The sequence below is a fragment of the Xyrauchen texanus genome, chromosome 50 (genome assembly GCF_025860055.1).
Source record: "Xyrauchen texanus isolate HMW12.3.18 chromosome 50, RBS_HiC_50CHRs, whole genome shotgun sequence".
Classification (NCBI taxonomy): Eukaryota; Metazoa; Chordata; class Actinopteri; order Cypriniformes; family Catostomidae; genus Xyrauchen; species Xyrauchen texanus.
The window spans coordinates 4163375-4187768 of record NC_068325.1 but is presented as its reverse complement, the minus strand read 5'-3'; the positions used below and the strand labels follow the sequence as shown (position 1 = coordinate 4187768).

The window sequence follows — 24394 nt, the reverse complement described above, 5'->3', positions numbered from 1 at the left end:
TACAGGGAAGAAACTACAAAAGTGCTTTTATAAATACTGATGCTGTTCTGCTTGTATTTCACAGCTGCAAAGACTGTATATGGATTGTATATTTTCTATAACTTCTACTTTATCTCTTGTTCTCGTCCACAGAACACTGAACAACAACAATATCAGCACCATCCCTATTTCCAGTTTCAACCACATGCCCAAATTACGCACATTGTGAGTCCAAAATGATGCACTAATTATTGTTGTTGGTGGATGTAATCAAAAATGTAATCTTGTAACCCATACAAGTGACTTTATTCTGATCATGCACATTTTAAAATTTAATGTCATCTGATTTCAAGAATTTGATTTTTGTAATCTGATTAGATAATCCATATTACATGTAATACGTTACTATCCAACTAAGTATGCGCAATAGTAGTAGTGATGCTTGCATTAGTAATAAGTCTTACTAATATAAAAAAAACTGTTCTGTAAACAGTTACAGTAATCAATATCTAAAAATGTTCCTCTTTCTTCTAGTCGGCTGCATTCTAATAGTCTGCGTTGTGACTGTCACCTGTCATGGCTGTCTCAATGGCTCAGGCAGAGGCCAGCTTTGGGTCTGTACACACAGTGCAGTTCTCCTCCTAACCTACACGGCCTCAACCTGGCTGAACTGCAGAAGAAAGAGTTCGCATGCACTGGTAAATCTGGGCTCTTGGGATATGGGGCTAATCTTAAACTAGCCTAAAATGGTTCCCTAGTATGGTCAGGCTGGTCTTGTTTGCTGGTTTTAGAGGGGTTTTAGGCACTTGTCAGTTGGTCAGGCTGGGAGACCAACTGGCCGACAAGCTAAACTAGCTAAACACCAGCTTTGCCAGGCTTTGTGACCATCTGAAAGCAGCTGCCAGGGGTAGCTGTGTCTGTCTTCCACTTGTAGCTGTCAAAAAAGTCAAAATCTAAAAGTACTTACAATGTAAATAATATAGTAGAACAAACTATATTGCAGTTATACTATACATGAATGTTCCCTTTGCTAAGGGTTTATAAAGGTGTTTAATAATGACTAATACGTCATTTACAAACATATTATAAATCGTTGATATGCATTTAAAACATGAATAAATAATGCAGAGTTGTGAGCATTTTAACTTACATATTGCTTATCAATGATTTATAATGCATTTGTAAATGAGTTATTAGTCATTAATAAACCCTTTATAAACCCTTATATGGGTGTAGTTAATATTTGTGTGGATATTACATTCAATTTGTTTTATCTTTCTGTTGTGATGCCTAAAATAATAATAAACATGTCACATACCCTTTGATAATTGAATAGAAAATAAGTTATATTAATATCAATTTCACCAGCAAGTAATAAAATTTTTTTTAACAATATGTAATACGTTTTCTTCTTTCCTTAGGCATTTTCGATTCAAGTCCTCAGCCGTGTGGTCTGGCATCTGGCTCCTGCCCACCGATGTGCACCTGCAGTAAAGATATTGTGGATTGTAGAGGAAAAGGTCTTACAGCCATACCGGCAAACATGCCTGAGAGTATGACTGAGATGTGAGTGTTTTGGTAACTAAGAATATTTAATATGTTTCTACACAAGTAATATTGTACATTAGTGAAAATATTGGCTACACTACATATCACTACTATCTAGTACTATTGAATAGTACTAAAGATCATGAACTACATTTAGCTGGATATGTGTCAGATGGTGGTAGCATGCAATTAACTCACAGAATTCCTCTTGAATGAATACTGAATTTAGACCAAGCACATTTGTGGAACTAAAGAATGGGAACCTTTTTCTGAGGAGTCACATGAAATCAAATAACAAACATTGTTCACCAGTACGGAAGCCCTGAAAGTACTGTGAAAAAAAATCTTTAGGTGAAATATTGTTTTAGGTGACTTAGTGCCTTCCTTAGCCAATATCCAAAAAAAAAAATAATATATATATATTTTTCTCTCTAAAAAGCTTTTTCTTCTAATTTTTTTTTTGTCAAAAAAAATTATTGTTTTTTTCAAAATTTTTCTCTGTAAATGTCTCACAATTTTTTTATTCTCTCTAAAAAAAATATATCAAGAAGCAACAGAATATGTATCTATTTTTTAAATAATATATATATAATTTTAAAAAAAATCTTTGCTTGCTAGCTAACAATTAGCATGTGCTACCAACTTCGGCCACCAGATGCCACTATCAGTAAGTATAAAATTGAATGCTTACAAGGTGACTGATGACAGCTGTGGTACTTGATCTGTTGATTTGTAGTTGTAAAACACTCTAACAAGAATGTTTTGCAAATCTTAATCAAGGAAAGGAACATTTGTAATGTTAGAGAGTCTACTAATACATGAAATCACACAATTAAATGGATATTCCTCAGGTTACATTTGTTTCAAATTGCATTCGAGAGTTATTTCTAATTGTTTGATGAATTACATTTTTTTTTGGAATACAAAGCTTATACAGTGTCCTCAAGCTGCTTTGAATCTTCCTTTAACTCGACAAGGAGCCGTGGTACCGCTGAAGCTGACGTTTCACTCCATAGAGTTCATTGATTTGGGCAACGCTAACAGGAGTTATCCTTATAAACACAGAACTGAAAGCACAGCGAGAGGCATCCCAATGGTCAAAGACATCTATCTAGCGCATGTTTACATAGGCCAACAAATTAAAAAAGCACAATATCAATAGCAGCCAGCATCAATATTCCCGGTGGTGAATGTCAAGCAACCAGAAATAACTCCAGAATTCCGAATGAAACACACAGAAAGTAAACTGAGGCATATTCATTAATTTTTTTCACGTATTAGTAGATTCTCTAACATTATATGTTTCATTCCTTGATTAAAATTTGCAAAACATTCTTGTTAGAGTGTTATACAACAATGTTATATCAACAGATTAAGTACCACAGCTCTATCACCATAGATGTTATGCTTACTGATAGTGGCACCTGGTGGCCGAAGTTGGTACCGCATGCTAATTGTTAGCTAGCAAGCAAAAAATAAATAAATGATCATGTGTTGCCTCTTGAGAGAAAAAAATAAATGATTTTAGAGAAAGAAAAAACATTTTTCAAAAACTTTGAGAGAGAATAAATGTAATGATTTTTTTTAAGAGAGAGACATTATAGAGACGAATTTTTTTATATAGATTTTTTCAGATTGAAATAATTATTTGTAGGACTTTGGGTAAGGCAAGCACTAAGACACATAAAAAAAATATATACACATATATATATATATATATATATATATATATATATATATATATATATATATATATAAAAATACTAAGTACATTTTTTTTCACAGGATGGTTCAGGGCTTCCGTAAACTGCAATATTGGGAAAGTACAAATGTGTTGTGGTTTTTCAGAGTGATACATATATAAGAGCATGTTACCAATGTTCAGTAACATTATTAAGTATGTATGTTAAAATAAAACTTGTTTTTTGTCTTATTATATCCTAATAACCATGTCTTTTTCTTCTCTCTTTTAGACGATTAGAGCAGAACGGTATAAAGTCTGTCCCTCCTGGAGCATTCGCCTCTTATAAGAAACTGCGGAGAATGTGAGTGATATTAACAAACTCTAAACATTTATCATGCAGCATTTCCTTTCAACATGTACCATTTTTTGATATGGCAATGCTGACAGCAGTGATTTTTGCCAATTAGGGAACCTCAGGATGCCATAGATTTCATATCTATTATGTTTTATTAATGGCTATAAAACAGAAAATAATACATTTCATAATTTTGTCTTCTACTCATAGAGATTTGAGTAATAACCAAATATCTGAAATTGCTCCTGATGCATTTCAAGGCCTTCACTCTCTCAACTCACTGTAAGTATATATTTTACTACCCTGTATTTTTGCTTTGTGTGCGTGTGTGTGTGTATTGTATATTTTTATATATTATATTATATTATATATTTTTTATATACATTTGTAGATTTTTAAAATAATGAATATTGTTATAGTATAAAATAATATTAATTGTTGATGTCAAAATCATATAAATGTATATATTAATATTAATAGTAACATACAGTGCATTGCCTTTTATAAAGGTCAGAAATGATAGCATTCTGAGATCAAAAGAGCTCTATTAAGCCTTCAAATGATTGTTATTGCCTATAACTGAAGTGTTTCAAAGGCATTTTCAAGCAATTTGCTTTCAATCACACTGCTGTTTGGGTGATCGTCCAAAATGTAGAGCATGTCAAACCACTGGCAATCCATCCAGGTTTCTTTCTCCAAATTATAAAAGAAATGCCAAAAGATGCAGCAGCATATAAGCAACAACCCCAGGACAACATCAAGTAACTTAGAAGACAAATCTAGTTCAATGTATGAACATTGACTAAAGGCCAAGAAGGCAGATGTCTTTGCTTTTGTGAGAGAATTGTAGATGAACTGAATGGTGCCTGACAACGCCTTTCATTATAGAATAAACCATGACTTACACTGTACCAGTTAGTACTTAAGGATGTGAGGCTGGATGTCAGAAAGCTGAACTGTAATTGGACCTTACAACAAGATAATGACCCAAAACACTCAAGCCAATCTGTGCACCAATCTTCAATAGAAAAGCTTGAAAGTAGAGGGTTATTATGGAATGGCCTAGTCAAAGCCGAAGTCAAAGCCTAGAGCCCATGAAAATGTTGCAGAGGGACTTATCAAGTCAAAGGGTCTTAAAGTGACACTTAAATGAGTAAGAAAACATCACACTGAAAAATGAGTTCAACAATCTGGCATGCAAAAAATGTTGGTGGTAGGGGCCGAGAAATAAGCCATGAGTGTATGCTTAAAGGAATATTCTGGGTTCAGTTAAATTTAAAGGGATAGTTCACCTAAAAATGAAATTCTCTCATCCTCACCCTCATGCCATCCCAGATGTGTATGACTTTCATTCTTCTGCTGAACACCAAAGAAGATAAAAAAACAACAACAAATCAGTAGGTCTATACAATACAAGTGAAATGTGGCCAGAACTTTGAAGGTCCAAAAAGCATATAAAGGCAGCATAAAAGTAATCCAAATGACTCCAGAGGTTAAATCTATATCTACAGAAGTGATATGATAAATGTGGGTGAGAAACAGATCAATGTTTTAAGTATTTTTTACTATAGATTCTCCTATTTGCTCATTAGGTGGCGATATGCACAAATAATGTGAATCGCCAAAAACAAAAGAAGAATATGAAAGTGAAAGTGGAGATTTATAGTAACAAAAGGATTTGTGCTCAATCAACAGCATTTGAGCCATTGTGTTGATTGCCACAAAAACTAATTTTGGCTTTTTTAACTGAAGCTGAGCCTATAGTCCATGTATGTGGTCATCGTGTTTAACAGCGTGCCATTTCGCAATAAAAAATGGCATATCCAATGAAACTAGAGACTCTAATCTTGTGACTCAAACAGGTTTCAATGTAAAAATGTAATAACATTTCTTACCAGATTTAGTTTTGTTGCCGTTTCAACCAAACACAGACTCCCCTGCGATTGGGGTTAAGTATGCATTTTTGTAAATATGTACAAAACACACCTTCATAGGTAGTACTTTTTCTTTTTACAGCACTTTATATGAGAAATCAGATTATCTCCATGTGATTGCCGTAGGTATATCAAACATATTCATAAGTGTGAGCTTGTTATTAGTTCTTTTGAATTATGCATCATGTACTCCAACAAAGCAAGATAAGCTCTTTGCAAACATCTCTTAAGGGAACATCTCACCAGGGGTCTGATGTAGAAAGTGCATGATATGTGTAAATACATGAATGTATGTCTTGCCTTCAGGGGAAGGCATCTCTAGCATATACTGATTTGACTTGGCAAAGATGCATTTGATGTACTGAAGCTCAGCTGGAACAGATCAGGGATGCGTTTCCCAATAATGGTCAATCTTAGCGGTGAAGAGCGTTTCTACAAGCAATTTTACGAACGTTCGGACCAAACAATTTTTGTCTAGTGGATGTTAAAATGAGAAAATGCAAGAACTGTATATAAAAATCCCATATACTTGCATTTAAGGGGGTTGCATTAACTGGTGGGTTAATATAAATAAGTGTGGTTTAAAATATTCTCAGAAAACCAGTATTATTATCTTCAAAAGCAATTTTACTTCTTAAAGGGGTCATGACATGGGTTTTTTTATTGTATTATTATGTTCCCTTAGGTGCAATTATAGTATTAATATATTTTTTTTTAAGAAAAACTTTTAAAATCTAGTGATTTATGACCTTTTCCCACCCTGTTTCTCATCCTCTGATTCAAACAGTCTGTTTTGGGGGCGTTTTCCATTTAAGACTTCAGTGTTAACGCCCACTGTTATGATTGGCTAACGTCAGTGCCTATGTATCAATTATTGACGCCCCAGCCAGAACAATATGCAAGTAAACTAAGTAAAAACACTGTGATTATTCATAATGAATGAAATTGCGCTTTAAAAAGTAGTTTAAAGTTTAAAATAGATTACTTACATTTTGCGTCGTCGTTGTTCCCAGAATAGTCAGCACGGACTTATCTTTGAGCAACAGTTTTCTGGCAAAGCCAGCATCATATTGAGATTTGTTCTCAAAACAGTCATCCTTAAAATGTACAGAACAAACGCTTAAGTTAACACTGCCGTGACTGGGACGTCCGCAAAAAATAAACTGCATCCATCTTTCCCTGACGTCTGGATCTTTCGGCAGCTTATTCAGAGGTTTTGTTTGACCACAGCCAGGAACAGCACATCTGTGTGGCATCGTAATTTTCCTGTGCACAAGTATTCTCTGTCAGAGCTCGCTGTCCATCGACTGAACACTTGTGAGGCGACGGCGATACTGAAATGAGCGTAGTTGTCTTGGCGCTTAAAGCGTAGTTATCTTGTGCTGGAGGCGGTCATATGCAAACGCTGGTACGTCACTTCTAACCGTCACGTCACTTCTAACCATGAATCCAGAACGAGCTGTATTTTGAGCTTGATTAAATAAATGATTCGTTTAGAATGGGGAGGACGTCTTAAAATATTAAACTTGCAGGACGTTTTAATGATACAAAGACCTCTTATATACCAAAAGATCAAGGCAAATTTGGTTTCTCATGTCATGACCCCTTTAAGTAGCCTAAATATATCTTCTTTAAGTACGTTTAGATATTTTTACTTGAAAACAATACAAAAATCGTGATTAAGAAAATATTTTCTGGGCTCTTTTGCCAGTAAGCAACCACCTAGCAACTTCCCAGAACAGCCTTGCAACCACCTAGCAACTTCCCAGAACAGCCCTGCAACCACCTAGCAACGCCCTAGTAAACCACATAGCAACACACCAAAAAAAAACACTCAGTACACCTTAGCAACAGCATGTCAACACCCTGGCAATATGGCAGCGAGTTTGCACAGACAAGCAACAGATTTTCTTCAGAAAATGTACAAATATTGGTCATGAAAACTCTCTGAATAAATTTAAGGTGTTATAATGGATATAGCAAGTTGGTAGTGCTGGTCTTGCTTACGCTGCTCCTGTAGAGACAGTATGATGACTTGCTAAAGCTTGAACATACACATGCATGCTGCTGCTGCACAATTATACACACATACAATCCATTTGTAGCATAACTAGAGATTTGGTGCTGGGGTAGAGGAGGGTTTTAGAGTGAAAACTCTTGTAGCGTGCTGCAGTTAAACCGGCTTACTTGCAAACTGAGCAATTTTAAATGTTAGACAAAATATGCAGAGTTCGCAAGATTATTGGCTAACAGAATATATGTCAAAGGACCTATCAGTGTGCGCCATGTAGCGTTTCATGACTGAACTTAGAATAATTTATACTTATTAGGATTTTATGCACTCTATGTTTGTGGCATTTCTATGTAAATTTATGTATCAACCTCATGTTGGTATATGGTCATAATTTTATTAAAACCTCATGTATATCAAGCCCTGAAGTCTTAACAAAATGAAACAATTTATCAGACTATGATATCTCATGTTAGTGTGTTTTTTTTCACAGGGTTCTTTATGGAAATAAGATCACAGATTTGCCTAGAGGTGTTTTTGACGGATTGAGTACATTAGAGTTACTGTAAGTACTGCAATGGTTGATGTAGGTCCCTGTGGTGACATCGCAAGCTTATGTCATTTACACATTTACAGCTCACATACTAAATGAGAAATGTGGGCTTAATGGTGTGTGAATAAGTCAGCACATCTAAAAATTGCCATCCAGACACAGTCACTGTAATGTTTGGGTTGTCTACTCTGTCTTTTATTGACCTCTCCCTCTCTCTCTCTCTCTCTCTCTCTCTCTCTCTCTCTCTCTCTCTCTCTCTCTCTCTCTCTCTCTCTCTCACTTTTTCTTTCAGATTATTAAATGCCAATAAAATCCACTGTGTTCGTGTTAACGTCTTCCAGGACCTTGAGAACTTGTCTTTATTATCCCTCTATGACAATAAGATCCAGACTCTAGCCAAAGGCACCTTTACACCACTGAAATCCATCCAGACTCTGTAAGAGACTTTTATATTGACATAAAATTTACTACATTTTACACTAGTTTATTTAAATATATAGAGTAATGAACTCTATATACATTTCAAACTGACATTTTATAAAATGTAAAATGTCCTTATCCTTTGTGTTGCTAATGCTAATTTCACAGCTAGCTTTTTAGGTATCCAAATTATAAAAAATGGTAGATTCATTGATAAGATGTAAATATTTTGTTTGCAAGAAATATTAACCTTGATTTTTCTTTGTTTTCTTCATACATATGTGTCATTTCAAGCATGCTCTTCACTAACAATGATGTCTCCTGGGTAAACTATTAGGCTACATATCTTTTGTAAATCTTTTATTAGAAGCAAAACTTTACTTTAATATTCCCTTTGTTAAGGCTTTATAACTGTGTTTATTAATTACATTTATAAGTATATATTAACATAAAGTAGAAATTTTAAGTAATTACAAGTGCATTATAAATCATTGGTATGCAGTTATAACAACATGAATACAATGTTATAAATGCTTAATAAATACACTTATCCATGCTTATATTAATCAACATACAATAGCATTCATGATTTGTGTCACAATACAGTAAAAAGAAAAAAAAAGATTTATTATAGTGAGATTAAAATGAGGGATTATGTCATTTTGTATTTATTTATTCAAGTAATTTAATTTGTAAAGCGCTTTTCACAACACACATCGTCACAGCTTTTAGAAAATCATTCTTTAACAGACAATGAAACTGTAATATCTATAAAGTCTTAGAGTCATCATTGTGTAGTTTCATTGAATATGATTATAAATGATGGATTAAAATAAACAATTAAATAACATTTGTATTTATATCTCCCGTGAGCAAGCTGAAGGCGACTGTGGTAAGGAACACAAAACTCCATAACATGTTGGTTAATGGAGAAAAATAACCTTGGGAGAAACCAGACTCACTGTGGGGGTCAGTTCCCCTCTGGCTGAACAACATGAATATAATGCCAATATTAGTCATTTTTGTGCAGTGCAAGTAATTATTTAAAATTTGTAAACTAAGTAAGTGTTAAGAACCAGTGTTTAAACAAAGATTTAGTATGAACTGTAAGATTAATGACTAATGTCTTTGAAGTCCATCCTGGATTAACTGCAGAAGTTCACATAGATGCAATTGTCCTTTGTTAGTTGGCTAATGAATGGTTTTGTTGGCAATTAATTTATAGACTATGTATTACATTTCAAGAGTGTAGTCCATCAATAGGCTGAGGTGATGCAGGCAGAGATCAATGAGGTGCATCACAGTTCAACCGGCAGGTCATTTTGGTGAGGCTCGGTGGGGCCCATCCTAATTCCAAGTTTTAGGCAGTGGCATATGAAGTATGTCTTACAGTTGGAGCTGGAATCAGTTCATCCCTTGAAGTCCATAGTAAAAGTCTGAAGTATTGTCTGCCAAGCACCGGCTGTAGTATGTCGTCATCACTCAGCGACACGTAGCAGTGGAGTCCGACACCAAGCAGGAACAGAGCTGCATCTTACCGCATTCAAACCTTGGGGGGTATGAATCCTGGGGTTAAGACAGGGAAACAAATAGAATAATATTAGCGTATATGCCATTCAATCAGAGTTATAGGCTATAAGAAATGTTTCTGGTTCTGGCAGACCTAAATAAAGCAGCCTAATTGTTAGCTGATGAATAAATTAGATGTATGCCTCGCTAAATAGATTAGACTTTAGTCTAGACTTAAACTGAGTGAGTGTGTCTGCATCCGAACAGTGTTAGGGAGAATATTCCATAGTTTAGGAGACAAATATGAAAAGGATCTACCTCCTTTTGTGGATTTTGATATTCTAGTAACAATTAACAGGCCAGAATTTTGCGATCGTAATGAATGTGATGGATTATATAGCATGATAGTCCAGTTAGTACTGTTAAGTACTGTGGATCTAGGCCATTCAAAGCTTTGTATGTAGTTAACAGAATTTTTTAATTAATACGAAATTGAACAGGTAGCTAAAGAATGGGGCTAATATGATCATATTTCTTGGTTCTAGTCAGCACTCTGGCAGCTTAATTTTGAACCAATTTAAGTTTATTTATTGATCTTGCTGGACATCCTCCCAGTAATGTATTACAATAATCTAGTCTTGAAGTCATGAACACATTAATGTTTTGGCATCAGCAACAGACAGCATGTGTCTTAACTTAGCAATATTTCTGTAGAAGATGATGTATCTGTACATCCATCGAGAGTCAAATTACATTTTAGTGGCTTATTTTTAGATGTTTTTGGTCCAATAATTAGTAATTTTGTCGGAATTGAGTAGAAGGACATTTCTGGCCATCCAGTCTTTGATTTCCTTGATGCACTCTACTAATTTGGAGAATTGTGACATTTCGTCAGGTTTAGAAGAAATAAACAGTAAGTTAATATAAATATAAAAACAAGGGTATTGTTTGGTATAACAGTGTAAACTTATTCCACAATTTCTGATAATATCTCCCAGGGGAAGCATATATAAGGAGAAAAGCATAGGCCCTAAAACCGATCCCTGTGGCACTCCATACTTAACTTTTGTTTGATTTGACAATTCTCCCTTTACACATACATGATTTGACAATTCTCCCTTTACACATACATAGTGGTAGCGGTCTGATAAATAGGACCTAAACCATGCTAATTCAAGTTCACTAATGCTAACATAATTCTCCTGCCTATTCAAGAGAATGTCGTGATCTATCGTGTCTAAGGCAGCTCTCAGATCTAAAAGCATTAGATCAGATGCTTTTAAGCCAAGATCAGATGATAAGCGCAAGTCATTTGTAACTCTGATAAGTGCAGTCTCTGTACTGTGATGGGACCTAAATCCTGACTGAAATTGTTCATATATACAATTTCTCCATAGAAATAAACATAGTTGGGATGACACTGCCTTTTCTAGTATTTTTGACATAAATGGGAGATTTTATTTAGCCAGGATCAAGCTGTGGCTTCTTAATCAGTTGTTTGAATATTGCCATTTTAAAGTTTCTTGGGGCATGTCCTAAGGATAGCGAGGAGTTAATTTTATTAAGAAGAGGTTCTGAGATAACAGGGAATACCTCTTTTAAGAGATTAGTTAGTATTGGATCTTACATAAATGTTGTTTTTACGAACGGAGGCAGCGAAGGCAGACGAGGAGAGCGGGTCTAAATGCAAAACTTACTTTATTGGACCAGATAAATGAACAAACACAAAGGAAAACCCTCAATGGGGAAATAAACACAAGACTGAGGAAAACGGGCAGGGAACACACACCAGGCTAACAACATTCACCGATAGACAGGGTTTAAATACATGGACATAGGACAAAGGGGCCAATGAACAAACAGAACTCAAACAGGATAACAAGGGGATAAACAGAAACCAATGGCAAATTAACGAGGGCAGGTGAAAACAATGAATGAGAACACGAATGCTAACAGGGAGACTGTGGAGCTACAAAAGGGACAAAAGTGAAAACTACGGAATTACAAAAGTGACAAAAATGGTAAACAAAGGGGCAACGATGAAACAAGACGAGGTAACCCTAACAGAGCCTCCCCTCAAGGATCGGATTCCAGACGATCAACAGTAACATCACATAAAACAAACAAACAAAAAAAAATATGTCCATTGACTGGGGGGCAAAGAGGGCAGGCAGGAAGTCCAAGGGGGGCACAAAGGGCAGGCAGGAAGTCCAAGGGGGGCACAAAGGGCAGGCAGGAAGTCCAAGGGGGCACAAAGGGCAGGCAGGAAGTCCAAGGGGGCACAAAGGGCAAGGACAGGTTCAGGTGGCCTGGGAGCTGGCCACAGGGCAAGGATAGGTTCAGGAGGCCTGGGAGCTGGCCACAGGGCAAGGAAAGGTTCAGGTGGTCTGGGAGCTGGCCACCGGGCAAGGATAGGTTCAGGAGGCCTGGGAGCTGGCCACAGGGCAAGGACAGGTTTGGGGAATCTGGGAAGAGGCCACCAGACAGGGACCGGTTCAGGAGGCCTGGGAGGAGGCCACAGGACTGGAACAGGGTCAGGAGGCCTGGGAGGAGGCCACAGGATGGGAACAGGGTCACTGACGTCGGGAGGCTCGAGAGACTTGAGGAGCGGAGTCCTAGAGTGCTCAGGAGGTGGAGCCGTAGGAGGCTCAAGAGGTGGAGCCGTAGGAGGCTCGGGAGGCGGAGCCGTAGGAGGCTCGGGAGGCTCTGGGAGCGGAGCCATTGAAGGCTCGGGAGGCGGGGCCGAAGGAGGCTCGGGAGGCGGGGCCGAAGGAGGCTCGGGAGGCGGAACCGGAGGAGGCTCAGGAGGCGGAGCCGTAGGATGCTCGAGAGGTGGAGCCCTAGAAAGCTCTGGAGTCTCTGGGAGCAGAGCCGGAGGAGGCTCGGGAGGCGGAGCCGTAGGAGGCTCGAGAGGCGGAGCCCTAGAAAGCTCTGGAGCCTCGGGGAGCAGAGCCATAGGAGGCTCGGGGAGAAGGGCCATGGAAGGCTCAAGAGGCTTGAGGGGCGGAGCCCTGGATGGCTCGAGGGGCGGAGCCCTGGATGGCTCGAGGGGCTCGAGAGGCTGGAGGGGCGGAGTCCTGGAAGGCTCGGGAGGCTCGGGGAGAAGGGCCGTGGAAGGCTCGAGAGGCTTGAGGGGCGGAGCCCTGGGCGGCTCGAGGGGCTCGAGAGGCTGGAGGGGCGGAGTCCTGGAAGGCTCGAGAGGCCCGAGAGGTGGAGCTCTGGGAAGCTCGGAGGGCGGAGCTCTGGAAAGCTCGGGAAGCTCGGAAGGCAGAGTTCTGGGAAACTCGGAAGGCGGAGCTCTGGATAGCTCGGAAGGTGGAGCTCTGGAAAGCCCAGAAGGCAGAGCTCTGGAAAGCTCGGAGGGCAGAGCTCTGGAAAGCTCGGGAGGCGGAGCTCCGGAAAGCCCGGGAGGCGGAGCTCCGGAAAGCTCGGGAGGCGGAGCTCTGGAAAGCTCAGGAAGCTCGGAAGGCGGAGCTCTGGAAAGCTCGGGAGGCGGAGCTCTGGAAAGCTCAGGAAGCTCGGAAGGCGGAGCTCTGGAAAGCTCGGAAGGCGGAGCTCTGGAAAGCTCAGGAAGCTCGGAAGGCAGAGCTCTGGATAGCTCGGAAGGAGGAGCCCTGGGAGGCTTGAGGGGTGCTGGCTCTTGGACGGTAATGGCTACTGGCGCTGGCTCTTGGACGGTCATGGCTACTGGCACTGGGACGGACAAGACCACAGGCGCTGGCTCAGGGACGGTCGAGGCTACAGGCGTTGGCTCAGGGGCGGTCGAGGCTACAGGCGCTGGCTCACTGACGTCGGAGGCTACAGGCGCTGGCTCACTGACGTCAGAGGCTACAGGCGCTGGCTCACTGATGTCAGAGGCTACAGACGCTGGCTCACTGACGTCGGAGGCTACAGGCGCTGGCTCACTGACATCGGAGGCTACTGGCACTGGCTTGCTGACGGCTGAGGCGACAGGCTCAGACTGGGGAGCACAAGCCTTTCCTCTTCTCCTCCTCCACCGGGCGGACGAAGCTGGCAACGCTGGCTCGTTGGCCGTGGCAGGCACGTGGTCAACTCCGCCTGGGTCAGTTCCATAAAGTAAGCTGCTAGATCCATATTTGGTGGTCTATCGTTCTGTTACGAACGGAGGCAGCGAAGGCAGACGAGGAGAGCGGGTCTAAATACAAAACTTAATTTATTGGACCAGAACAAACACAAGGAAAACCCTCAATGGGGAAATAAACACAAGACTGAGGAAAACGGGCAGGGAACACACACCAGGCTAACAACATTCACCGATAGACAGCGACTGAACAAACAGACAGGGTTTAAATACATGGACATAGGACAAAGGGGCCAATGAACAAACAGAACTCAAACAGGATAACAAGGGGATAAACAGAAACCAATGGCAAATTAACGAGGGCAGGTGAAAACAATGAATGAGAACACGAACGCTAACAGGGAGACTGTGGAGCTACAAAAGGGACAAAAGTGAAAACTACGGAATTACAAAAGTGACAAAAATGGTAAACAAAGGGGCAATGGTGAAACAAGACAAGGTAACCCTAACAGTTGTGGCTTTTGATTTTTTGACAAGTTTTGTAAGCTCTTCATGACCTATGACAGCGAAGGATTGAAGTTGTTGCATAATTCCAATTTTATTTCTGATGATTTCTATTTTATCAGTAAAGAAATTCATGAAGTCATTACTATTGTGCTGCAATGAATTACTGTCGATGCTTTACTCCTAACCAATTTAGCCACAGAACTGAATAAACACCTAGGATTGTTGTGTTTATTTTCTATGAGTTTGCTATTATATGCTGACCTGACAGCTGTTAGTGCCTGTCTATAGCTACAGACACTATCTTTTGTGCACCTCTAACTTTGCATTCTTCCACTTGCGCTCCATTTTCCGAGCTTCTCTCTTGAGAGCATGAGTGTGATCATTGTATCATGATGTGGGGATTTTTTCTTTAATTTTCTAATTTTCTGGTCAAAGAATAGTTCTACCTGAACAATAGCATGGTGTAGATTGAGTAACATTAGCTGATTGCAGCAAACAAGAAATGAGGTAATGATCTGAGATGTCATCGCTCGATGGTAGACTTTCTATATTATCAACATCAAATCCATATGACAGAATTAAATTTAGCGTATGATTATGGCAAAGAGTTGATCCTGTCACATTTTGTCCTCCAGGTTAATAATAACCTGGAGGAGTAGATTCATTTAAACTAATATATTCATCCGGATTCAGCCAGGTTTCAGTCAAACAGAGTGCATCCAATCTATGATCTCTAATCATTTCATTTACAATTAGTGCTTTGGTTGAAAGAGAACTAATGTTTAGTAGCTCAATCTGTATATGATTTTATCTTAAATTCTTTTGTTTTTTCAAGTTTGATGTGAAGGTGAAGGTAGTGAGGGTTTTGTGTTCGGTAGTTCAGGGAACAGACACAGTCTCTATATGATATCTAGGTGATACAGTCTCTATGTGTTGTAGTTTGTGACCTGTGTCTCAGGTTAGCTAGCAGACGTTCGGATTAACCAGTTATCTGCTGCCTGACCTTGGCTCCAGTTAGTCAAAAACTATCACTATTAAGACTACGAGCCAAATTACTAAAGAGGAGAGCAGCACCTTCCATGGAGGGATGGAGTCGTCTCACTTTAGCAGGTCAGGTCTACCACAAAAACTCTTCCAGCTGTCTATAAATCCTATGATATTAATTACTGTAATGTCTTGACTCATTTGTGTTGTCACTTTTCTTGTGATGTTGATGTAAATAGAATGTTGCTTCTCCGAGTGCTATCCCAAATTACCTAGTCCTAGTTATCTAAAGTCCTCTGCAAATACACTTTTAAGCTCTTCATGCTCATTCACAGCATACAAAGCCTAATGACCATTAAACCATACTTTATGTTAATTAATACATGCTTTTTATGAGTCCACAGAACATTATGATACATTTTTATAGATTATTAATGTTGAATAAGTGTTATTAAGCATTTATAACAGAGGTAAAATGGCTCACTAATTGGCAGATATTGCATGAAAGTCACAATTTTTATGCATGTTATTATAAACTAATATTAACGATTTATAATTCATTTGTAAATGATTTATTAGTAATTAAAGAATCCCTTAACATAGGCAACAATTATGTAAATTTTTACCTTTAAAATTCATATTTAATGATGGATTTTAGATGTTACGAGGGAAAGCCTGTGTCTGGAAAAAGGTAAAACAACAAATCTATACATTAAAGGCATTTAAAAATAGCATGGTAAAAAGATAAAGGATTAATAAATGGTGAAAAGTTTCCAAGAATTGTTTTGATAAAATCTTAGTTTTAATAAAAATCAACCCCTGGGAAACAAAAGTGTCCATAGTTAAGAAAACACACAATTACTAATCAAGATGTAATATCATTGTTTTTTTCCAGACATTTGGCTCAGAACCCGTTCGTTTGTGACTGCAGTCTAAAGTGGCTGGCGGACTTTTTACGTTCTAACCCCATTGAGACCAGCGGCACTCGCTGTTCCAGTCCACGACGACTTGCCAATAAACGAATCAGTCAAATTAAGAGCAAGAAGTTCCGCTGTTCAGGTACAGTATATTAAAAAAAATTATATAAAACACATTAATCATTCTGATTAATTAACAGATACAAATGATCTCAAGATGAGGTGCTTGGAGATTAGTTTTCTGTTATAATATTGCTAATATGTTGTCTTTCAGCTGTTGTCTGTGCACAATTCCCTGGCAAATTATGATCCACACTAATTGTTTTACCATTTGGCTTGTCTGAGGTCTTAAATCGTGATCTTTTCTTGCATACAGCTTTTATAACAGATGTATTTTCTTGTTTCTTTTTTGCATCTGTTGCCATAGCAGCCAAGGAACAGTACCACATCCCAGGTAAGTTGTTTCTGTCAAATGTCAGGCTTTAAGTATATCCCTCTCTCTATATTCTTTCATTTGTATGTGACTGGATGTTGTATGGGTAAAGCCAAACCAAATAATGGCCCATTTGAACTTTCCTATGATTCTGTGTTGTGCTTCTGTATTTTTGTCTCAGGCACAGACACAAGTTTGAATAAGGAGTGTAACAGCAAGCCCGTTTGTCCACCGAAATGTCGCTGTGAAGCTACTGTGGTGGACTGCTCAAATTTACGCCTTACCATGTTCCCAGAGGACCTTCCACTTTCAACAACTGAACTGTAAGAGAACTAACACACATTCACACTGAACAAGAACACACACAACAAACACTTCAGCTTGGTTTCAAAACCTAGGGAGCTCAGTGGAAAAAATCCATTCAATATGGTGGACAGGGCGAGAAAAATGTCTATTTCAAATATACTTAATTCGATACAAAAAAGTTTGAAAAGGTTAGCATTGTTAGCGAGTTAGTTTAGCAACATGCTAACACCAGACAATCAAAATCTAATCAAAATAGGCCAATTTTTTGTTAAGATGCTGCCCTAAAAGGTTTGTAAAAGGCTATGTAAACAACAGTCTGGTTCTGAAAGTAAAATATTTTAACGATAACTTATAAATATTTAAAGACAGACCCACCATAAGCTCTGAGGTTTTTAATTGATGGTATACGCTTCTGTTGAAACCATCAGTCCACATTATTTCTTTTGAAGGGAAACATCCACCAATCAGTGAGTTGCATCAAACAAAGTGCACCAAAAGGGCTCTGCATCAATTGCATTGTGAATGATGTACTCCGGTTGGTCTCCCTACACAGTAAAACTACTTAAAACTGATGAATCAAAACATTATGACCACACACAGGTGAAGCGAATAACGTTGATCATCTCCTAACTAAGCCACATGTCAAGGTCTGGGTAGATTAGATGGTAAGAGAACAATCAGTTCTCATAGTCAATGTATTGAATGCAGGAGAAATTTGCAGGAGTAAAGACCTGAATGACTTTGACAAGAGCCAAATTGTTATAGCCAAATGACTGGGTCAAAGTATCTCTGAAACAGAAAGGCTTTTGGGGTCCTCCCGGTCAGCAGTGGTGAGTACATACTGACAATGGTCCGAGGAGGGACAAACCACAAACTGACGATAGGGTGTTGGGCACCCAAGGCTCATCGATGCGTGAGGGCAACGAAGGCTATCCCGTTTGGTCCGATCCCACAGAAGAGTTACTGTGGCACAAGTCACAGAAAATGTTAATGATAGTTATGGAAGGAATGTGTCACAACATACAGTGCATCGCACCCATATGAGCTGATTACCTGGGGAAGTGATGGCACCAGAATGCACTGTGGGAAGACGACAAGTCGATGGAGGGAGTGTGATGATCTGGGCAATGTTCTGGTGGGAAACACTGTGTCCAGCAAAACATCATTGCAGACCAGGTACTCCGCTTCATGGCAATGGTATTCCCTGATGGCAGTGGCCTCATTCAGCAGGATAATGTGTCCTGACACACTGCACACATTGTTTGGGAATGGTTTGAGGAACATGATGAAGAGTTCAAGGTGTTGCCCTGGCCTACAAATTCCCCAGATCTCAGTCCGATTGAGTATCTGTGAAATGTGCTGGACAAACAGTCTGATCCATGGCAGATCCACTTCGCTACTTACAGGACTTGAAGGATCTTCTGCTAATGGCTTGGTGCTAGATACCGCAGGACACCTTCAAGGGTCTTGTAGAGTCCATGTCTTCGTGGGTCGGCCCGGTTTTGATGGCATACAGAGGACCAACAGTATTCTGTAAGAATACAGAATACTGTATTGTTATAATCAACTTTAAATCAATTGTTGTATATATTTCCATCATTTTCAATTTGATTGTAATTAATTCCCTTGTTTAAGACATTAAGTATACAGTCTTGTACCTTTGTCTTTTTATCTGATTTTCAAATACTTTTTTCCTTAAATAAAAATGTTTAATGTTGCGATTCACCTCAGAGCTGGTTGGTTCAGGTCATGGCTGAGATTTTATTAAAAAGTGGGCAAACGGGGGCCTGGGTATCTCAGCGAGTATTGACGCTGACTACCACCCCTGGAGTCGTGAGTTCAAATTCAGGGTGTGCTGAGTGACTCCAAGTCAGGTCGCCTAAGCAACCAAATTGGCCCGGTTGCTAGGGAGGGTAGAGTCACATGGGGTAACCTCCTCATGGTCGCTATAATATTCGTCCTCCACCACCCTGATTGAGGCGAGTCACTATGCCGCCATGAGGACTTAGAGCACATTGGGAATTGGGTATTCCAAATTTGGGAGGAAATGGGCAGACACTGTTGCACTCTATTGGCAACAAGGCAGCTCACTTGCTTTTGGAGCAGAACCTATGTTTGTGATCAGTCTTTTTACATTGATTTTCTTTTAGACGTCTCAATAACAACGATCTGTCCATCCTGGAAGCAACAGGACTCTTTAGGTCCCTCACTCATCTCAAGAAGATGTGAGATTTACATATATTTATTGCACAATACGATGAAACCACATTAAAATACAGCGTATTGCTTAGTATTGAATAATACTGCATAATAAGCTAGTTTTCTTGATGTGTCTGCCTCAGAAACCTTAGCAACAATAAAATCTCTGAGATTGAGGATGGAGCTTTTGATGGGGCGTCATCTGTGGTTGAACTTCACCTAACTGTCAACCACCTGGTGTCCGTGCGTGGAGGAATGTTTCAGGGAATGCACGGATTACGCATGTTGCAAGTGCCATTTTCATTATCACATTGCAGAAGGATAGCTAACTAGTTGTGGTACTACAGTAGTTAAAACGAAAATGAATTATCATTTTTTAATAATAAATAAAACCATTTTATTTATAGTTAATTATTATTTAATTACATAATTAATAATGTGTGATAATTAAATAATTTATAATTTAGTATTTTTATTATTGGTATTAGTATTGTTATTATATAAATATTATTATTAAATAATTGATTTATTATTGTTTATAATTTATAATAATCTTGTCATGACTCAATGACAAGGAACAATGACAACAGTCACTTTAGCTTAGCAGTTTTGGATGTATTTTCATTTAGTCATATAACCACCCTGAGGCTGTACTCTGAATCCCTTTATTTGTGTCTTTGTTAGGATGCTCAGGAATAATCGCATCCGCTGCATCCATAACAGCAGCTTCTCTGGCCTTCAGAATGTGCGTCTGCTCTCGCTCTACGACAACCAGCTCACCACAATCATGCCTGGAGCTTTTGACACGCTGCCAAACCTCTCCACACTGTGAGTATTTTGATCTTTATAGTACTAGATATTTGTGAATGCATTTAAGACATGGTCTGCCCTTTCAATTTAAGTTTTCATTAGTCTTCACTTGACTATTTTTTTAGATTGTTTCCTGTGTTTTTTAGTTTCAGTTTAGTTTTAATTGTTCAGTATATTACGTTTTTATTTTAGTTTGAGTATTTTAGGGCTGCCAAATGTAATACTTTAACTGATATCATTATAGTAGGTGTTTTTGTGAATGTATTTGATTATTTTTATTTAATTGTCCTTTTAATTTAGTTTCTTTTTTATTAGTCTTCCCTTGACTATTTTCGTTTTATTTATATATTAATTAATGTATTTTTTGCATGGTTTCTACATTCGGTTTAGTTAAAATTTGTAAATATATTTAGATTTTATTTTTAGTATTGTAGAGAGCCATTTTGTTACGTCCCACCCCAGTCTAGGGTTGGGGAGGAGTAACAAAAAGGTATGGGGTTCCCCTTCTCCCGTCCCAGCCCTCAATGATCAGTCGAGTTTAAAATCCAAAACAAAGTATTTATTTAATCAAAACCGGAAAAGGAAGTCAAAAAGGATTCAGGAGGGGGCAAAGGCCAAAATAACAAACACCACTTAAATATCTGTTGGGGAGTCAAAACTACTTTACACAACGAAGTAAAAATTGCAAATAAACAACAAAATTTCCTATCTCCTTCACTAACCAAAACACAGGGGAAAATATTAAATGTTGAACAAAAATATCACCCACCTCCCTACAATTTCTACACTTAACTAGTATTTACAGTATTTCCTATATACACACCAACAACAACACCAACTGTCATCTAATTACATTTAATGTCAAAAAGTAGTGTAACAATACATTTTAAATGACTGTAATCTGACTTTCTATTAAGCAAATTTCTTTTAAGTACATTTCTTCAGTCGATTACATTTTTTAATTGTGGTTAATCGCACACATTTTTGTAGTTAATCGCAATTAATGGCAGATTTTGAAAACGCTGAGATCGGACGCAATATATACTTATTTTCCTGTCAAAATGAATTTATTTCAATCTTATGAAAGAAAACAAAACAATATGTAACAATATAAGGCTTTATTAAAATTTTCCAAACAAAGCCTTCCACAGTATAAAGATAGAAATGCAGTAAAATATCAACAATTCAAGTAACATTAAACATTTCCCAAAGTCTTAGTGGGAGTTTGACTAATTGAAAGAACTTGAAAGAAGGTGGTGTAGTGGGCTAAAGCACATAACTTAATCAGAAGGTCACTGGTTCGATCCCCACAGCTACCACCATTGTGTCCTTGAGCAAGGCACTTAAATCCAGGTTGCTCCGGGGGGGATTGTCCCTGTAATAAATGCACTGTAAGTCGATTTGAAAAAAAGCATCTGCCAAATGCATAAATGAAATGATAAATGAACTTGTTCCTACATACACTACATAGGTTGCATATTCATTGCAAAGCACATTAAACTCTCATCCTCCACAATTTTAATCTGCCTGTAGACTGTGGATATCTTCATTGTCAGCAATCGTGAAGCTGCATTCCTGATTCGCGTCAGTGTCAACGGCGTTGTCAAATCTCGCTTTGAACAAGCTTGAGGACAAAAAAGTCTCATTCTGCGTTTTGGTGATAGTTAAGACTTGACGTGCATCTGTGGTAATTAAAATGCTCCTTACTTAGGCTGTTTTATAGTACCAGTCCGATCTGGGGTTGTTTTGTACATCAGGTAGCACTAAGAGCTCCTTTCTCCATCGTTTTTATAACTGACAATGAAGCGCTGTTGTGTGCGTGTGTTTGTGGTGTGTCCGTCAGTGTAATGACTCGCGATTAAGAAAAATTAACAAGTTAAACTTTTTTAATTAATCGTATGCGTTAACGCGTTAATTCTGCTCTATTCTAAAGTAATATTATTTATATATAATACGTTTAAAATGGGAATTTTTATGTTCATATATTCATCCGTTTGTGTTTCTGTGACAGCCGAAGCATGTGCGACACTGAACATGAAGGAAAATAGACATTATTTTGGATTTGGAAAAAACAAAAACGCTGTTCTGAAAAGTGTTTTAAAAGTAACTTAAAAGTACAGCAAGTAACGTAAACACTAATGTCGCATAGCATGTAAATGGACACAACAATTGTCTCTAGTTGATACATGGTTTTTACATGACCCTTTCCTTAACCCTTAACACTAACTTCAAGCCTAACCTAAACAGCAAATGCGAATCTCACACACAAAAAGTATGCTTAATTTTTAACATAATGGTAGACACAATGTACTGTAGAGTGGGCCCCTAAAGTTAATTTGTAGTCACGTTTATAAAATTTTTGCTAGTTTTGGAGTAATGACAATGTATTTTAGTTTTGTTTCAGTTTTCTTTACATTTTGTTGGTTTTTATTTTCATTTTCAGTTCATTTAAATGCTTTTATTTAATTTTTGTTTTCATTTGCATTAAAGAAAGGAAGACTGATTTGAACTGTTAGTTTCTTCTCTTTGTGGTCCCTCTTTTTACCATTGAAATCTTTTTCAGAAACCTGCTGGCGAATCCTTTTAACTGCGATTGTCGTCTGTCCTGGTTGGGAGAATGGCTTCGTTCTCGGCAGATTGTGACTGGGAATCCTCGCTGTCAGAATCCCACCTTCCTCAGAGAGATCCCACTGCTGGACGTGGCAAAGCCAGACTTCCTCTGTGACAAGGGTAAAGAATGAGCCAGTGCAGACATTACTGGAAGCCGCATGCTCTTTGAAGTTTTGGAGATTTAATTCATAGTTAAAATGATTTTATTGAGTCAGGCATAACAGGAATAACTTGCAGTTAAGAATCAGATCAGACTACACTGGTCGCAATTCATTTTTTTTCAAAAAAGGTTTTCTCTGCATTATTTTGTGGTACGAAGTAATTGTTTTTTCATTTTTTTTATCCCCTTTTCTCCCAATTTGGAATGCCCAATTCCCACTACTTAGTAGGTCCTTGTGGTGGCGCGGTTACTCACCTCAATCCGGGAGGCGGAGGACAAGTCTCAGTTGCCTCCACTTCTGAGATAGTCATCTTATCATGTGACTCGTTGTGCATGACACTGCACAGCATGTGGAGGCTCATGCTACTCTCTGTGATCCATGCACAACTCACCTCACGCCCATTGAGAAGGAGAACCACTAATCGCAGCCACTAGGAAGTTACCCCGTGACTCTACCCTCCCTAGCAACTGGGCCAATTTGGTTGCTTAGGAGAATTGGTTGGAGTCACTCAGCACACCCTGGATTCAAACTCGTGACTCCAGGGGTGATAGTCAGCGTCAATCCTTGCTGAGCTACCCAGACCCCTGAGATGTCTTTCTTTATCTTTTTGTCATGGCAGAGCATTGACTTTAAATCTGAGACAGACTTTCTCTCTTTGTATCTCTGTACTTTTAGTTATCTTGGAAGAGGACAAAATCTGTGTGCCCAAGCCAGAGTGTCCAGAGGAGTGCACTTGTCTGGATACCGTGGTGCGTTGCAGCAACAAACACTTGTTCAGCTTACCACAAGGCATCCCACACAATGTCACTGAACTGTGAGTCATATTCAGAGGGTGGGCGGCAGGCTGGTGTTTATGCAAATGCTTCGGGATTCCCGTCTGGCAGTATTTCAGTGTCTAATGAACTCAACGCTCTTTCTGTCTCCATAGATACCTGGATGGGAATCAGTTTGTTGCCGTACCCTCAGAGCTCTCTACTTTGAAATACCTGCAGCTCGTGTGAGTGTATTATGATTAAAATCGTGACCTCGAATCACTTCAGTCGTCCTCCTGCAGTTCCATATTCAGCAACCAGGGGCAGCCTGTCTTAAATATTCACATTCAAGGGCCTCTATATTGAACTTTACGCATAACATCCTACTTCATATTGTGGCCTATAATGGACCCTGGTTGGATCTTGAAAACAAACATGAAAATCAACACAAAAATGGTTCAATGACCACAAAATCAAGGTTCTGCCATGGCCTCTGGATTTGAAGGATCTGGAGAGATTTTGTATGTAGTAATGGTCTCAGATCCCTTGTTATGTGTAGGCATTATAAGAGAAGATTCAGAGCTGTTGGCAAAGGGAGGTTGAAAAACGTGTTGAATAAAAAGGGGGCCAATAATTATGGCCAATGTGTTTTGGAGAAAAATAGTAATTTAATAATGAGA

The 24394-nt window shown here is 38.7% G+C and overlaps 2 protein-coding genes across 3 annotated transcripts in view; one reads left to right on the top strand and one right to left on the bottom strand.

Annotated features, from left to right (window-relative positions):
• Positions 1-24394, top strand: part of LOC127641044 (slit homolog 1 protein-like) — a 67573-nt gene that overhangs the window by 28132 nt on the left and 15047 nt on the right. Inside the window, exons 7-22 of one of the 2 annotated variants that reach the window (XM_052123799.1) lie at positions 133-204; positions 514-677; positions 1401-1545; positions 3501-3572; positions 3777-3848; positions 8005-8076; positions 8357-8500; positions 16422-16585; positions 16874-16897; positions 17058-17199; positions 19333-19407; positions 19525-19668; positions 20066-20209; positions 22755-22921; positions 23638-23776; positions 23891-23959. In XM_052123799.1, coding sequence (XP_051979759.1) covers positions 133-204; positions 514-677; positions 1401-1545; positions 3501-3572; positions 3777-3848; positions 8005-8076; positions 8357-8500; positions 16422-16585; positions 16874-16897; positions 17058-17199; positions 19333-19407; positions 19525-19668; positions 20066-20209; positions 22755-22921; positions 23638-23776; positions 23891-23959 — 1809 coding nt within the window. Of the gene's footprint in view, positions 1-132; positions 205-513; positions 678-1400; positions 1546-3500; positions 3573-3776; positions 3849-8004; positions 8077-8356; positions 8501-16421; positions 16586-16870; positions 16898-17057; positions 17200-19332; positions 19408-19524; positions 19669-20065; positions 20210-22754; positions 22922-23637; positions 23777-23890; positions 23960-24394 lie in introns of both variants that reach the window. The other variant, XM_052123798.1, reaches the window with a different exon arrangement.
• The window catches only part of LOC127641045 (ligand-dependent corepressor-like), a 98863-nt gene continuing 97321 nt past the window's right edge, over positions 22853-24394 (bottom strand). The window contains exon 7 of the mRNA XM_052123801.1: positions 22853-22910. Coding sequence (XP_051979761.1) covers positions 22868-22910 — 43 coding nt within the window. The 3' untranslated portion in view covers positions 22853-22867. The remainder of the gene's footprint in view (positions 22911-24394) is intronic.